Source organism: Acinonyx jubatus, chromosome A1 (genome assembly GCF_027475565.1).
Source record: "Acinonyx jubatus isolate Ajub_Pintada_27869175 chromosome A1, VMU_Ajub_asm_v1.0, whole genome shotgun sequence".
Taxonomy (NCBI): domain Eukaryota; kingdom Metazoa; phylum Chordata; class Mammalia; order Carnivora; family Felidae; genus Acinonyx; species Acinonyx jubatus.
This window is the reverse complement of record NC_069380.1, coordinates 116498126-116514937: the sequence shown is the minus strand read 5'-3', so window position 1 is coordinate 116514937 and position 16812 is coordinate 116498126. Positions and strand designations below refer to the sequence as shown.

Sequence of the window (16812 nt, the reverse complement as noted above, 5' to 3'; positions counted from 1 at the left end):
CAAAGACTTTATTAAAACATCTCATCAGGGGTGCCTGGCTGGCTTAGTTGGTGGAGCACATGACCCGTGATCTCAGGGTTATGAGGTCATGTCCCACATCAGGTACAGAGATTACTTAAAAATAAAATCTTTAGGGGCCCCTGAGGGGCTCAGTCAGTTAAGCATCCGACTTTGGCTCAGGTCATGATCTTGCCATTGATGGGTTCAGGCACCATGGCGGGCTCTGTGCTGACAATTCAGAGCCTGGAGTATGCTTCAGATTCTGTGTCTCCCTCTCTCTCTGCGCTTCTCTCTCTCTCTCTCCCTCCCTCTCTCTCTCTCTCTCTCAAAAATAAACATTAAAAAATTTTTAGTAAATAAAATAAAAGCTTTAAAATAGAACCATCTAATCAGTAATAGTCCAGCTTCTATCACAAAGGAATAAAATTGTGTGACAGCAAGTGATGATTTTACTGTGAACTTAAAATTGCTCTAAAAAACAAAGTTTATTTGAAAAAATTTTAGTTATGATTTCTGAAAGCATTACTAATTATTTTCTGGGACATACAATATTCGAAGCTGACCAGAAGGGAAAGATTTACAAACAGAATGCTTTGACTAGTACTGTAAAATTACAAAATGGTATTCTACACTCAATGACCCATCTGTTTTTAAAATATACTATTAAGATAACATTTTCTACATTTTTAAACAATGTATAATTTCTTTTATCTTTTAGCATAAACTCACCATCTATATTTACTGACATCACTTTTAAAAATAATTATTCATGACGCGACTGGGTGGCATGGTCAGTTAAGCGTCCAACTTTGGCTCAGTTTGTTATCTCACGTTTCGTGGGTTCGAGCCCCACATTGGGCTCTCTGCTCTCAGTGCAGAGCCTGCTTCAGATCCTCCATCCCCCTCTCTCTCTCTCTCAAAAATAAATAAATAAACATTAAAAAAAATTTTTAATAATGATTACAAAAGACGTTTGCTAAATCATCAGTAGAATGCTGTCTCTTTGGATCAAAGCCACCAGCTCCTATATGCAAAAGCAATCAATTATAAAGCTGGAAGGAATCAAAGTGATAATAATAGTCCAACTACTTCATTTTACACAATACAAAATAAGGCTACAATAAGAAGTTAAAATTCTCACCCACAGTCACACAACCTCTTACTTCATGATAGAAGCTGGAGTATTACTGATTAGATGTTTTAATAAAGTTCTTTTATGTTCTCCTAACCCAGTCTCTACTTAGTGCCCAAAGTGAACCCTCCAGATATAAAGTCTACATGACCAGCTTCAAAAACTGCTTATTGGAGTGCCTGGATGGCTGAGTTGGTAGAGCTCTTGACTTCGGGATCATGAGTTCGAGCCCCATGTTGGATGTAAAGATTACTGAAAAACAACAACAACAAACCTGCTTATTAACGCAGAGGTATGTGAAGAGTTTGGATGTTACAACATAAAGCTCCTAAAATGAAAGCTTCAAAATACTAACACTGTATTCCCGATTCCCTAGTTCACAAAATTTCATCTAAATTTAACAAGGACAAAATAAATTAAGAACAATTTAGTAACAAAGAAAATAGCAAAATAAGCAGAGAATTCTATAGAAAAAAGACCGTAGAGGTTAAAGGGACTTGGGTTTTACTTACAGTGCTTTCAGTTTTTACAGCACTGTATTGATTGTTAATCAGACCTTAATGCTTAAGATGAATGTGAGTAATAAATATACGGATTTATTTTATACTATTCTTGCAACTTGTAAGTTGAAACTATTTCCAAATTAGTTTGTAAAGCAATTTTTTTACAAGCAAAACATGACTGGGGCACCGCATGGCTCAATCGGTGGAGCATGTGACTCTTGATCTCGGGCTTATGAGTTCGAGCTCCACATTGGTGGAGAGAGTCCTTAAAAATAAAACCTTTAAAAAAACAAATAAAACTGGGGTGCCTGGGTGGCTCAGTCTGTTAAGTGGCCAACTTTGGCCTAGGTCATGATCTCATGCTTCATGAGTTCAAACCCCGTGTTGCGCTCTGTGCTGACAGCTCAGAGCCTGGAGCCTGCTTTGGATTCTGTGTCTCCCTCTTTCTCTGCCCCTCCCCTGCCTGTGCTCTGTCTCTCTCTCTCTCTCTCTCTCAAAAAAATGGGTAAAGATTACAAAAAATAAAAAACAAAAACAAAACTTATAAAAAATTTAACATAAAAACCACATGATTATTAACAAAAATCTGGGAAAAAAAGAAATCACTCCTATCATTTTTCTTAACAATCTATTATAAATGTATGAAACAACCCCACTAAAGATGAGGGGAAAGGTACGACCTAAGCAACTTTGGAAATGAGTAGTCTGTAAACCTAAAAGCAAAGAAACTGTACATATGCCCTGTCCTCTAGTTGAGAAAACTGTTTCCCACAGAGGAATAGGTTAACATTTGTGACACCACTCCACACGTATGTTAGAATTAAAGAATTAAGTAAATGGATGGTGGGTAGTGGGAGCAAGGTTTCTCACTACTGAATGGGAATTTACAGAGGGGCCAGGGCAGGAGGCTAGAGTGATCCACATAGTAATGGGTTAGACTTGGTTAGCTTAATATAGATACAGGTGATTACATATAGAAATGCATACAGATAGGTATACACACATATATTTCTCTCCTCTGTCAACCGAAAGGGCCCAGTAGCAATGAGCACAGATCTTGGTTTCTAACACCATTCTCCAATTAAAGGAGCCAGGGCTCCCTGGAGAAATGGCTGATTCTAGGGTGGCACAGGAAATGCACATGATGATCCTGGTGCCAAATGCAAGAAAGTGCTTAAAAAAACCAAAAGATGGAGCCAGGTCAGAGGGACACAAGTGCCAACTGAAAGAGTTCCAATGGCCAAAAGTGCAACAATTTGAGGCATAAAATAGTACTAGATTACAACTCAAAGAATAAAATAAACGAGTCCACACTGATATCAATGAACAAATAGATACAAAGAGATAAATGTTGCACGCAGAAAAATTCTGAATAATTTATGCAAATACTCTGCCCTCCACAAGGTGGAGCATAACTCTTCAATCCTTAAGTGCATATGGTACATAGACTGCGACTTCCTTACAAAGAGCACAGCATGAAAGGCAGGGAGTGGGGGAGTAATTTTACAGTAGAGAAATCTGACAAACACCACGTCAGCCAGGTGATCAAGGTCAACATCAACAATGTTATGTTGGTTGTATGCATTCTTGATACGATATGATGGAAATGGCACTTTACATCTGTGGTCTTCCTCACCAAAACCCACAACTCCAATTTAATCATGGAAAAAGATTTAGACAAATGCAATTGACTACATAAGCAGATGGACGTTAGGTAAACCCATTGTAACTGCTTCAAAATATATATAAATAAAACCACCGTGCTATACACCTTAATCTTATACAGTGATGTATGTCAATTATTTATCAATAAAACTGCAAAAATAAAAAAATCATTTGAGGGACAGCCTACAAACACCTGATTCAAACTCTTCAAAACTGTCAAGGTCATCAAAAACAAGGCAAATTTGAGAAACCATCACAACCAAGAGGATCCTTAGGTAACATGACGACCAAATGTAAAGTGGTAACCTGTATGGTACTGTGGAACATAAAAAGATTAAAAAATGAAAATCTGAATAAAGAATGGATTTTAATTAATAATAATGTTTCCGTATTGGCTCGTTAATGTCATAAACAGACTATGCTAATAAATGATGTTAATAGGGAAAACTGGTTCTGGGGTACATGAAAACTGTTATCTTCTCAATATTTTTGAAAAATCAAAAATGTTTCAAAAATTAAAGTTTATTTAAAAAAATGCTTTAAAGACTTATTTTAAAAAGTAAAGGGAAGGGGCATCTGGGTGGTTCAGTCAGTTAAGTGTCTGACTCTTGATGTCAGCTCAGGTCTTCATCTCAGGGTCGTGAGTTCAAGCCCCACGTTGCACATGGAGCCTACTTTAAAAAAAAAGGGAAAGGGAAAAAAAATTTTTAATATTTATTTATTTTTGAGAAAGAGAGCACACACAAGCACGAGAGGGACAGGGAGAGAGAGGGAAACACAGAATCCCAAGCAGGCTCCAGTCTCTGAGCTGTTTGTGCAGAGCCCAATGCAGGGCTCAAACCCACAAACTGTAAGATCTCAACCTAAGCTAAAGTTGGACGCTTAACCAACCGAGCCACCCAGGTGCCCTGGGGAAAAAAATTTGTAAAGCCTGAAGAATGCACACAAACTTGAGGGGCACTTACACCTCTGAGAAGAGATTGGGAGGGAAATCAAGCTTTCCTTTACAAGTGTTCTGTCTGGCTCTAGTATACGAAGAGTATCTGTGTACCATTGTATAACAACAAATGTTTAATTTTTTTTTTTCTTTAATGCTTATTTTTGAGAGAAAGAGACAGCATGAGCAGGGGAGGGGCAGAGAGGCAGGGAGACACAGAATCTGAAGCAGGCTCCAGGCTCTGACCTGTTAGCACAGAATCCGATGCAGGGCTTGAGATCATCAGCCATGAGATCATGACCTGAAGTCAGACACTTAACTGACTGAGCCACCCAGACACCCCAACAAATGTTTAATTTTAAATGACACACTTAAGCACGGAATAATAAATAAAATCAAAGTGTTATTAAACAGAAGCCATTCCCTAAGCTCTTATATTTCTGTTCATAAACCATCCAATTTCCAGGAAAACCTCCAAATCCTATTCAAGCAGCTCATTAACTAGTAACTGATATTACTATAACATATGAATTTAAAAGAAAAACTGTCAATATTGCTAAGGGGGATAAAAAATACATCTACACACACACAAAACATACATATATATGTGTGTGTGTGTATATATATATATATTCACACATGTGAAAGAAATTGCTTTAATCAGTAAGAAAATATTTCACCTGAAACATTCTGAAATTGATCAGTATTTAGACCCAGTACTTATAACTTTTAATATAAATTGTGTATTCAAAAAAAAAATGAGTCATCCTAATTTTTATAGCAGGATGTGCTACATGATGTCTAATAACACTCACTTTATTACTACACTTGATGAAGGCAACAACCCATAACTGCATTTCTATCTAGATAGCTACTAGAAACAGTAGCAACTGGAGTATGTAAAGCTCAACAAATTTAATACGTGATATTTAGCAATTGCCTATAGTGGCAAAAATGATCTGAGAATAAAGATAAGATCATCAGGCTGGTTATCAACATCAATCTCTAATTAAAGTGTTAGAAGCTGCTTTATCTAAACAGGCACCATCGACTACTACAAGTATATGGTTCCACTAAACAGTTGTACTTGTTCAAAGACAATGTAAGAATAAATTATTAAGAAACCAAAGCAATTATTTTAAAGCCCTAAGAACAAATAAATCAGAAGATGGCACCTGAACCTCTTCAGGCCTTCTTTTTTTTTTTTTTTTTTTTTTAATTAGTAAGAATACAAAGTCACTCTCATAGGATTTATTTCATAATACAATGTTATGTCAGGTAACATGATACATGGATGTCTAGCATAAAGTAATGTGAAATTATGTTCGGGCAAACCAGCCAGTGGCATCAGTTGAAATGATGCCAGGATTTCCTCAATTGGGCCTTTAGTCCCTACCCAAACCAAGGAGTTCTGCCTTGGTTAAATCTGGTTAAATGTGGTTAAACCTGCCTTGGTTAAATCTCCCCTAAGAAGTGGTCACCAGTAGGACCAGACAAGAAAATAACAATGGATCAGCAAGAATCATTGCTGCTACACAAAAAACACTCACTGCTTACCAAGAGGGAGTCAAATACCAATCATAGTTGTAATCTACAGCTCCTGACACTCACAAATCCTGTTTCCATATTCATAATAAACTGCAAAAATGCCCTCATGATATATTTCTCATGGGATACTATCTGCTTACATCTTTTAGAGTTACAAAAAAAAATTTATGGATGTAATGACATCCATTCTAGGATTTGCTTCAAAATAATGGTGGGGAGTATAAATGAAACAATATTACCCATTTGCTGATCAATGCTGAAGCTGAGTGATGAGTACAATAGATTTATTACACCATATTTTAGTATGTTTGGAATTTTCATGGTAAAAAGTTGACAATGTAAATATTATTAAGAAATGACTCTACTCCTACAACTCAACAAAAAGCAAACAACCCAATTCAAAAATGGAATATCCATTTCTCCAAAGGCATACAAATGGCCAGTAAGCACAAAATCCTCAATATCACTAATCATTAGGGAAATGTAAATCAAAAAATAAAACTTCATGCCCATTAAGATAGCTTTATCAAAAAAATAAAATAACAAGTATTGAGGAAGATGTTAAAAATTGGAACACTGCCACACCCCCCCAAAAAATAATTGGAACTCTCACACACTGCTGGTGGGAATGTAAAATGGTGTAGGTACTATGGAAACAACTCTACCCATCTTCTCAAAAGTTTTGGAAAAGTTTTCTTTGATCATTGGCCATACAGGCCACCAAGACAGCAAAATAACCTTAAAATCTGGACATAACATCCTAAGAGGCATTCCAAGATATAATTTTGACTTTTGAAAATAAAAAAATAAAACCACATGGGCACTTTTCACCCTTCCTCCAGGATCGTGACTTCCTCTAACACTTTAGCATAAATATGGTTTGGCTTGGAAGAGATGAAATTCTTTCTGTGATCTTTCAAAACCTTCCTCCGCAATCCTGAAAGAATTTATCCAAAAAGGTATCATTCCCAAAGCTGCTCTACAGTGTCATCAGACGATACAAAATTATTAGTGATGCTTATAAGCGGTCAACTTCTTCAGCAATGAGTGAAGTCGAAAGCTAAACATTCTACAGTCTATTTTTAGGCCTATATGGCAGTGTCATTGTTGTGCCCTGAGATTAGATTCAAATTCAAAGATCTCAAAACATTTAGGAAAGTGTCTGGGAAAATTCATGATACAGGCAAAGATCCATTCTAGTGAGGCCAAGAGGTCTTAGAATGGATGAACAGGAATAAAAGTCTGCAGAGAGAGCAACACATAACAAGTTTCTCAGGCTTACCTAGACCCTCTGAAACAGTGCTTCTGAATGTTTGGATATACAATCTGTTTCAAAATGCAAAAAGGGAAAAAATATAATAAAGTCACAGGGAAACTATGAGCTCAGACTTTCTGTGCATCATGATGCTAAGTTCAAGTTATGCACATGGTGTCCTACTGATAAAAAGACCATAAAGGCAAAACTGTGTTTGTATTTAGTAATGAATTTTACAGTCTTCCACTGCATTTACTTTACTAGAGGACCAGCTCAATTTGATTAACCAGATCAAGTAGAAGTCAGAACGGCCTTTTGTGACAACCAGAGTATCATGCTCCTATCAAGTTGCCTGGACAATTCACCAACATTCTATAATGCAAAACCCTTTTAAATATGTATATTCTCTGACGAAGCATTTCCACCTCTAAAAACTTATACTAAGAAAAAAATTAAAACACAAATAAAATTTATACTAAGGAAAACAGATGATGTATATAAAAGAAACTTCAGTGAATGAAAAAAATTATGAACATACTTCGTGACCAACAGGCGACTGACTTGAACTATAGCACAGCCATAATTACATGCTTTGCAGGCATTAAAATACTCACCCACCTTATATTTCCTGTATTGTGTGCCTCTGTACATAAATGCGAACATAGACACATATATGCAACTCTGTGAATGCACTTGTGTCTCAAAACAAGATACACAGGGGCACAGTCGGTATGTAAACATACACATGTGCACCTATGCACAAAATGTGTGTAAGTATAATCAGGGGCCCATAGAACAGTACATGTGTGCAAAGATGTACCTCTATATATACACGTATGGGTACATAAGAAAATACATAGGCACACATATATCTGCTAATGCACATGCCTATATTTGGAACGTGAGCCTGTGTTTTAAGCAGGTGAGTGTGTATTTATCCTTGTAATCACTACTTAGAAGCTGTGACCTTGAGCAAGTTAAGTAGCCTCTTGGAGTCTTGACTTTGTCATCTATACAATCATACCAAACACTGCCTCATGGGGGTTTTATGAGGATTAGTGAAATAATGGATGTAAAGCACTTAGTCCTGTGATTGCCACAAAGTAAATGCTCAATCAATATTAGCTTTCCTTATCTGTACAAATGCATACTGATTTATATTTGTGTATATTTACATACCTATAAGTCCACAAAGATACACATCAAAATACTAACTCTGGTTACCCATGGGGGATAGGTTTCATTGTGGGGTTTTTTAGACGAGGTTGACTTTCATATTTTGCAATTTTTCTAGGAAGATTATTTCTTTTTTCATGCTGCTTTTGGAAGTTATTTCTCCAAAATAATGATTTTTAAAAAATAAAATAAGGACAGACTGTCCCTGGCATACTTCACTTCTGCCTATTTAAAGCTATCAAGTACTACTCCAAGAAATATATACATAGTTTTAATACTCCAGCAGCAAAATTTTTGTATTCCAGCAATATGTCAGCATTACCTAATAGCTCAAGAAGATGGCAGTACAAAGAAAAGCCACAGCTTTCTGCTTGTTTGCCTTACCCAAGGCAGGATGAAAAGAATTAGAACACACTGTGGGGTACATGAGCTTTTTGAACACTGTGGTGACAGTTAAGTGACAACTGTCACTTGTATTTGATTAAATAGGGAGGAACCCAGAGCCATGCCCAAGGTCATACAAAAAAGCATGTACCAGACCCCAGACAGTGAGAGATGTAAGGACTAGACTGCACTGCCAGTTTGGGCGTGTTTATGAAACCAAGAAGCTAAATTCTTAACCAGTCATTTCAGGAGTCCGGCTGGAGGAGGGAGGAAATTACAACACAGGGCTGATGACAGCAAAACAAACTGGTAACTGGCCGCACTGGGTTAATCTAGATGTTTTAATCATACCGGTTCTCCTTATTTCTAAAATACAAAACTGTAGATCATCAATGATAGGACATTTAATTTCATAAAAGCACGACTGACATCTGTATGCAAATTATACCAAAAACATCTGAAAGGACAAGATGCAAGCAGTTATCTGAGGTTCCAATCAACACCAGTTACTACCCGGCTTAATTTCCACAACTACGAAGTATTAGGTCAAATACCACTAAAAACCCGGCAGACTGTGAATTTCCGAGGGGAACCCAGCTACATACACAGGCGAGTAAAACAAGCAGCTCTTTTCCCCAGGGCCTCAATTTATAAATTATGACCCAGATAATACTCCAATCATCCCCTATACATTTCCTCCCCAGCCATGCTATTAAATCTCTTTAAACGTCATTTCCAAGCTTTTAAAACACACACCCAGGCACACGCCCTGCAGCATTCAACGAAGCTCGACATTTTGGGGCTGGCCCCAGCTAAAAAAACATCGCCTTTTTCCAAATCTACTGCAAACTGTGGACTTGCCTCTCGTCTCATTTTTGACTTTTGTCTTAAAACAGAGACGAGGGGGATGGGTTTCCACAAACAGACTAGGCTCTGAAACCCTGAGCAATCGCATCTCGCTGCGGGGAGCTATCGGCCGCAGTAGCAGCGATTTTAATCTTTTCTCTCCACCTAGTTTCCTTTTCCATCTCAGGCGTGGTTTGTTGTTTTTTTTTTTTCCTTTTCTTTTCTTTCCAATGACATCAAACCAAAGGTGGAAAAAGGAACACCGAATGCCCCCGGGCCGATGCCTCCCGAGGGTCTCGGGCTCCGACCCTCGGGGTCCTCGGGGACCCGCCCGCTGCGGGAACTGCGGAAAACGCTGCGGGGCAGAGGTTTTCCACAGCCCGAGTGCCGCCCCAGGTCGCCGAGGGATGGGCCAGAGCCTCGAATCCGAGCCCGGGGTGCGCCCGGCCCGCCCAGGCCCGGCGCGGCCTGTCAAGCCGCGGCGTCGCGTCGGCCACAGGCTGGGCCGGAGAGGCCTGAAGCGGCCGGCGGGCAGGGCCCTGGGTCCGGGGTCCGTGGAGGGATTCGGCGCCGCTCACCTGCTGGTACCGGCTGCCGCAGGCCGGCTCCACCGCCGCCAGCGCCGCCAACGCCAACGCCATGGCGCAGCTGGCCGCAGAGAAGAAAGGTGAGCAAGCGAGCTCAAGGGACGCGGGCACAGCGGCCTGGGAGCGCGGAGGCCGAGAGGGTCGCGCCTCGGGTGGGTCTTGATGGCCGCCGCCGCTTCCAGGCAAGCCGCTCTCCTCGGGTTGTGAGCGCCGCCGCGGAGGCTCCGACGCGGCCCCTGGGGAGGAGGCGGGGACGACGACGACGCGGCGGCGGCGCCGCCCCGCCCCCGACTCGCGCCGCGCGCCTCGCGCCGGCCTGGCCTCTCACCGCGCCGCCGCCCTGGTCCCGCCGAGCAGCCGCTCGGGGTGGGGGCCGCCCCTCCTCCCGCGCCCCGGGGGCTGAAGCGTCCGAGGCGTAGCCGCTGAAAAGGAATTATTCACCGAGGAGCACCTCGTGTGAGCTCTGAGATTCGCCTGTGTGTTCTCATCTAACCCTCATCTCACACCCCGACATGGGGGCCACAGCCCCGTTTAAGAAGTCATTGGCGCTCGGGGAGGTTGAGAGTCTGGCACAGCAGCGGTCTGATCCCTGATGCCTGCTGTGCAATCTCCGTTCTTTTCCAACTCCCTTCTTGTCTGCCATTTTCGTAGATCAGGGGTCTGTCAACGCGGGGCAGAGGCCAAATCCGGTCCAGTGTCGGTAGAAAGTATAAGAAATTCAAATTTCATTGTCCATCAATTAAGTTTTATTGGAACACAGCCACTCCCATTTGTTGAGTACTGCCTTGCAAACCCTAAATTACGTGCCATCTAGCCCGTTACAGAAAAGTTTTCTGACCCAACATCCTCCAGAACGCTTTAGATTTCAAACAAAGCCTAGTTAGGGTAGATGATAATAGCATACTCATCTTTGTTCAGTCCTTTAGTATTTTGACAGCCTCATCTGTGGACATAGACACGCTATTTTTCTGAACCAGAGCGCTCTGAGGAGGTGACACGAATGGCCAAACTCTAAAGATTCAGCCATGCAGAGAGCTTTCCAGGTAACAGGTATATTTGCAAAGGCAGTGAGGGGAACGAGAGCTTGCCTAGTGGAAGAACTGAAAGGAAGCAGGCAGAACTGCCATACAGGAAATAAAATTATCAGTGTTTTCCAGGTGAGGAAATTATGCTTGAAGAGCTTAAAAATCTTAACCAAGAACACAGAGCCAGTGAGAGGTAAAGCCGGAATGTAAAACCAGCGTTCTTAACCATTATCATGCAACTAAATTATGAACTCTGTGAAGATGAAAGTATGTATCTTTTAAATATTTTTCTATCTCCTATAGCACCTACCACAGTATAGCTATGTACCAGGCGTTTGAGGTCTGCTGTTTTTGTCACACCCAGCCATCTGGAATTGCTTCTACCCATGAGTCCAACACAGAAAAAACCGCATCTTTGAAGCTTGTTGCAATTCCCATTTCTTCTTGATTGCCTTCCCAAGTCAGTAGTCTAGGGTTGGCATTAAGATGATCATTGTTTTAGCTTCTGATTTTCAAGTTTAGTTAACTACATATTTTTAAACAGAGCTGCGTTTGAACCTACCCTGAGGGTTCTGCATATACAAGCCAATTGTAATCAATAAAAATTCTAGATTTTTATCTTCCTCACTTTGAGTTCTCTACCAGTTTCCAAACTCCTACACGTCTGTCCCAATACCCAAGTGTCAGGCTCACATATTTACACCCTGGGGGGAGCGAACAAATCCAGCAACCTGCCAATCTGAGAGTCTCAAAGTGGTACGCTCCTTATTCTGTCCCTTGTTTTTAATCCAGAAAAACAACCTTTAAATGTAATAAGGTACCATGAATCATTCCACACATAATGCCCTATCTTGTGGTCTTATATAAGGAAAAAAATGCCTAATTTCAAATGAATTGAAATCTCACCAAGAGAAAGTAGAAATCCAGATTTCTTTGCCCAGATTATCTCAATTTACGTGTAAGAGGGAATAAAAAAGATGTCTGTGCTGCCGCATATGGCTTTTGGAGCAACAGCTGCCATCTTTACGCAGGTCTACAGCGCTGTGACGTTTGTGGAAAAAGATGTTGCTACCCTTCCAGTCTACCTCTTTCCTAAATTACTTTCTCCCTCAATAGCTGTACACTCCCTGCATAGGAACATAATATAAATACTGGGCTTTCTCACTGGAATATTTTCTTTTGAAAGAAAAAAAAGTTCATCTGCAGCCTCCAATCTCCCTTTCCCACTCCTTTTCTGATATCCTGAACCGAAGTGTTTTGTGTTAACAGTAAAGACTTGGTCTTTTTTTTTTTTTTTTTTTTGCCTCTGAGATCCCCCAAGAGCTTTTAAGAAGTAAACGGAGATGATTTGTGTTGATTCAATGGAGGGGTAAATTGGGAAATTGAGAAACTGAGTCACCACCGTATAAGGTCTCCAGTTGGCAAGCAAACTGTACAGTGAAGGGGAAGACTCTGAGTTTCTGACTCACAGATCCATGCGTGCTGCAAGCCAAGCAGACACAGAAGATAATCCAAGGCTATAAAAATTGCACTCTTTGGCTTCATCTCGAGATGTTGTCAAAGAGAGTTTCCACAGAGAAAGTTATTAATTTCAGATTGCTGCACTTAGAGACTTATTTCCCCACAGAATAGCAGTAATACTTTCCATGTGCAATACTTTTTATGTGAATTGCTGACTGAGTCATCCATCCTGAGAGAAGAGAAATATTATGGACGAGTAAAAGCGTCTGTTTCCCTCCCCCTCCCCAATTTAGATAAGAATCTCTTCCAGAATAGATGTGGTCTTCTGTCTCTCACATCCACTTGAGGCCTGTCCTAGGCAGTACTGAGCTCAGTAAGTAACCAAGAAGGGTTTGTTAAATTTTAAACAAAGCCTCATTGGTCTAATATCTCATTTCAGGCCTTGAATGTCTCCAGCTAATCTTTACAGGGCTCCAACCGAACCATGCATTTCCATTTCCACTTACTTACTACTTCTTTCAATTCTCATTACATTACTGAGTTTCATTAAAGGCAAAGGTAGTACCTTCATATCATAAATAAAGACATTATCTACTGATAATTACCATGGTTTGTGGAGCACTTCCTGGGTCTTGGACCCTTCCCTACCTCATCTCCTTAATCCTCATAACAGCCCAATGCAGGTAGAGAGATTCAGGAGACGTACATCACTTGCTCAGCTAGCAATGGTGGAACCACAATGCAAACTTAGGTCTGTCTGATAACAAAACTTGAACACTTCTCCATATGTAAAGGAGAATATAAGACATAGAGGGACCAGCCTCATCCTTGGAGTCTTCACAATGAAATAGAGAAGACAGTAAACACACGTTCAAGACCTGTTTTTAAAATATAACATTTGCAAGTTAATTACAGCTGTCTTGGGCTATATTAACTAAAGATGGTGAAAAGAATTATGGGATCAGTTGTGATAATCCGGTAAGGATGGAAGAGAGAGGGTTTTGAATGAGGAAAAGGCTTTCCCATGATGGGGGGAAAGGCACACCAGGTCATGAGTATGCTTGTACAAAAACTTAGAAGAGGGGTCAGCAAACTTTTACGTAAAGAGATACATAGTACTGTAAATATTTGGGGCTTTGTGGGCCACAGGCTTTCTGTCATAACTATTCTACTTTGCCACTGTGTTGTGAACACAGCCCTAGACAACACCAAGCAAACTGGCATGGCTGTGTTCTAATAACATTTTATTTATGGACACTGAAATTTGAATTTCTTATTTTCACGTGTCATGAAATATTATGCTTCTTTTGATTTTTTTCAACTATGTAAAAAATGTAACAAATTATTTTTAACTCTCAGATCATACAAAAACAGGTAGTAGGCTGGATTTGGCCCCCAGGCAGTAGTCTGCCAAACCCTAGCTTCCTAGCAGGACAAAAAAAGTTTATCCACTAAGAGCTTGAGTGGGAAATTTAAACCACAGAGTAAGGCAGAAGGCCTAATGGAGAGGCAAAGGAGAGAGAAGAGGATGGGAACTTATAAAAGATCTTAAATTATAAATGGCTTCTGCAAAAAAATAAGTCAGAGGAACAATGTAGGTCAGTTAGGGATCTGCCATGAGATTTCTGATTCCTTAGCTTACCTTCTTGCCCCTGGAATGCAATTGATTTATTTATTCATTCAACAAATATTAATTGAGCACCAATATGGGCAATTGTTGTGTCTTTCTGCCTAAGACCTGAAACTATAAAAAGAATACTGTGGTTTCTCATTTATTCTCCAAAATGAAATTAAGAAATGCTAAGGGTGGTTATTTAACATATCATAAGATTTGGCATGTTATGTCTTTTATTCATTTCCATGTATTTTCTAAATTTTTTAAAGTTTATTTATTTTGAGAGAGAGAGAGAGAAAGAGAGCATGGAAGAGGCAGAGAAAAAAGGAGAGAGAGAATCTCAAGCAGGCTCTGCACTGTCAGTACAGAGCCTGATGCGGGGCTCGAACTCACAAACCATGAGATCATGACCTGAGCCAAAACCAAGAGTTGGACACTTAACTGACTGAGCCCCCCAGGTGCCCCTCATTTCCAAGTATTTTCTAATTTCACTTGTGATTTCTTAGACTCTAATTTTGACTTATCTGTGCATTCCTCACGTTTGTTTTTGTCATTGATTGCTAACTTCATTCCATTGTGATTGGAGAACATACTTTGTATTATTTCAATCCTTTTCAGTTCATTGAGGTTTGTGGTATGCCCTAGCCCTTGGTCTGTCCTGGAGAATGGTCCATGTTCACGTGAAAAGAACATCTACTCTGCTATTGTTGGGTAGATGTGTCTATAGGTGTGTCTATTAGGCCTAGTTGGCTTATGGTGAAGTTCAAGTCTTCTGTTTCCTTGTTGATCTTCTGCCTAGTTGTTCTAGCCATTATTGAAAGTGGATTGTTGAAGTCTCCCAACTATTGTAGAATTGTCTATTTCTCCTTTCACTGATGTCAGTTTTGCTTCATATAGTTTAGTGCTTTAGTGTTAGGTACACATATGTTTATAGTGTTTACTTATTTTATACACTGTCTTGATCCAAAGAGGATTTAAGTGATTGCAATACAAGTAAAAAAAATCGTGTATTAGAAGTAGATAAGAAAGGAAAAGCAAAACAAGAATAGCAACATGAAATAGACCTTGCCTTCTTGTTCAGTGTTATCTCCATAGGAACAGAGCCTGGCATATAATAGGCCCTTGTAGGATTGAAATAACATCAGGAATGAGTTTAACACAAAAATGAAGTTATACACGTTACAAGCTCACCATAAATTTGCCACCCAATAAGTGGAGACCTGATTGGTTATACATCTGATAGAGAAGGAACCTGAGCTAAATAAAACGAGATACCGAGACCAAGAAAGAAATCCGTTCCAAGAGCCCTCACTAACATTTAGTTATAAAGATGCCGACCTGACCCCTCTGTCCTAAACAGAATACGCACATGCTTTAAGTTTTGGGGAATCCCTCCTGCCAGGGGAGATGCTACAACTGGTCCTCCATGTATTGACTGCCACATTTGATTGTGTAAATTGTGCACTGACCCACTCCAGATGTAGCCAGGCCACTATAGTCTATGCAAACAACACCCCCCACCCTGCATTTGGGCAATATACATTTTATGCATTCCCATAAAATCTTTAAGTGATCCCACCCCTGACAAGTGGCTCACCATACATTTAGGGGTGTTGCGGGTGGCCAAGAAATGAGGAATGAAGAACAGTGAAGTGTCCACAGGGAAACCAAGTGTGTGATTCTCATTTTGGACACAACGTACCAACCAAATGCTTGAACTAAGTGCCTTGAACACAAGAACAAGGTGACTAGGGAAAGCCCTTAATTCTCCAACCCTCAGGCTGATTCCTAAGGTAAGAAAAGGGTTTCTCACATTTCCCAAGTGGGTAGTTTTCTCACTGTGTTTAGGGAGTATCATAAGAAACAGGATTACACAAGGGAAATACTGAAGCTAGGAGATCTGCACTGCCCGTGGTATGTCAGGGGAGAAACAGCTTGTGCTAATTATGACACCAAAGACAAGCTGCCCACAGGGACCCCCACTGCAAGAAGCCGATGTTGGCTTAACCTCAGCCACAGCTTGTGGGCGTGCATACTGGTTGCCATGGGTCTTCAGGGAACTCTGTCTGGGTGACTTAGAGCAGGCCTCAGGCAAAGAACAAGGGAGACTCTCTTGTTCTAAATAAGATTGCATGAGGACCAGGAAATCATACCTTAGTTTTAAAGCAGTGTTGAAATCCTGGCCAAATGATTCAGGAGCTCCTGTAACATTATGCCTGTGTGGGGCTCTCCTTCATTCACAACATCTTCAGTAACAAAGCCCGGAGATAGAGCCTTTGCTCTATGCCAGATTACTCCCCTAGAGTCAGCTGTACCATGGGAGAGTAATAGTGCAAGGTGGGACGGCCCCCTGGAACTCAGACTTTCCAGAGCTGATCGTGACCAGACAGGTCACAAAACCACCAATTTCAATTTCAAATAGTACAACTGTCCACCAACTTGGCGGCTGAATGGAAGTTGTGTTTTTCGTTCTTGAAACACCAAACATCCTCTTGCCTTGTTGTTCCTTTACCTGTTGACCCAGTGTCACTCTAAGCAAACATGGCCAATATACTAGTCTACAGGTCATCCAGAATATCGGCCTAAATTGCCATTGATGTTTCTTACCATAAAAATTTAAAGACACACTTTTTATTGTTCACGCCCTAAAAAGGTTACCTCCAATGTCACTGCCCCCA

General features: G+C 40.4%; 2 protein-coding genes across 2 annotated transcripts in view; both read right to left on the bottom strand.

The window, feature by feature from the left end:
• NDFIP1 (Nedd4 family interacting protein 1) overlaps nt 1-10287 on the bottom strand; it is a 55613-nt gene extending 45326 nt beyond the window's left edge. The window contains exon 1 of the mRNA XM_027042730.2: nt 10025-10287. Within this exon, the coding sequence (XP_026898531.1) occupies nt 10025-10087 (63 nt within the window). The 5' untranslated portion in view covers nt 10088-10287. The remainder of the gene's footprint in view (nt 1-10024) is intronic.
• Nucleotides 10128-10676, bottom strand: LOC113593221 (putative uncharacterized protein encoded by MAPKAPK5-AS1). The gene is made up of 2 exons (XM_027036765.1): nt 10540-10676; nt 10128-10455 (listed from the first exon to the last, which is right to left on the bottom strand). Exons 1-2 carry the CDS (start codon nt 10674-10676, stop codon nt 10128-10130), a joined length of 465 nt encoding a protein of 154 aa, XP_026892566.1.
• Between the last annotated feature and the right edge of the window lie 6136 nt (nt 10677-16812).

Bases quoted from the DNA above. Each gene is read 5' to 3' on its own strand.
- LOC113593221 (XM_027036765.1), bottom strand. From the start codon at position 10,676: ATGGCAGACAAGAAGGGAGTTGGAAAAGAACGGAGATTGCACAGCAGG. The intron at 10,456-10,539 runs GTGTGAGATGAG...ATTCCTTTTCAG, and splicing joins GCTGTGGCCCCCATGTCGGG to CGGCTACGCCTCGGACGCTT.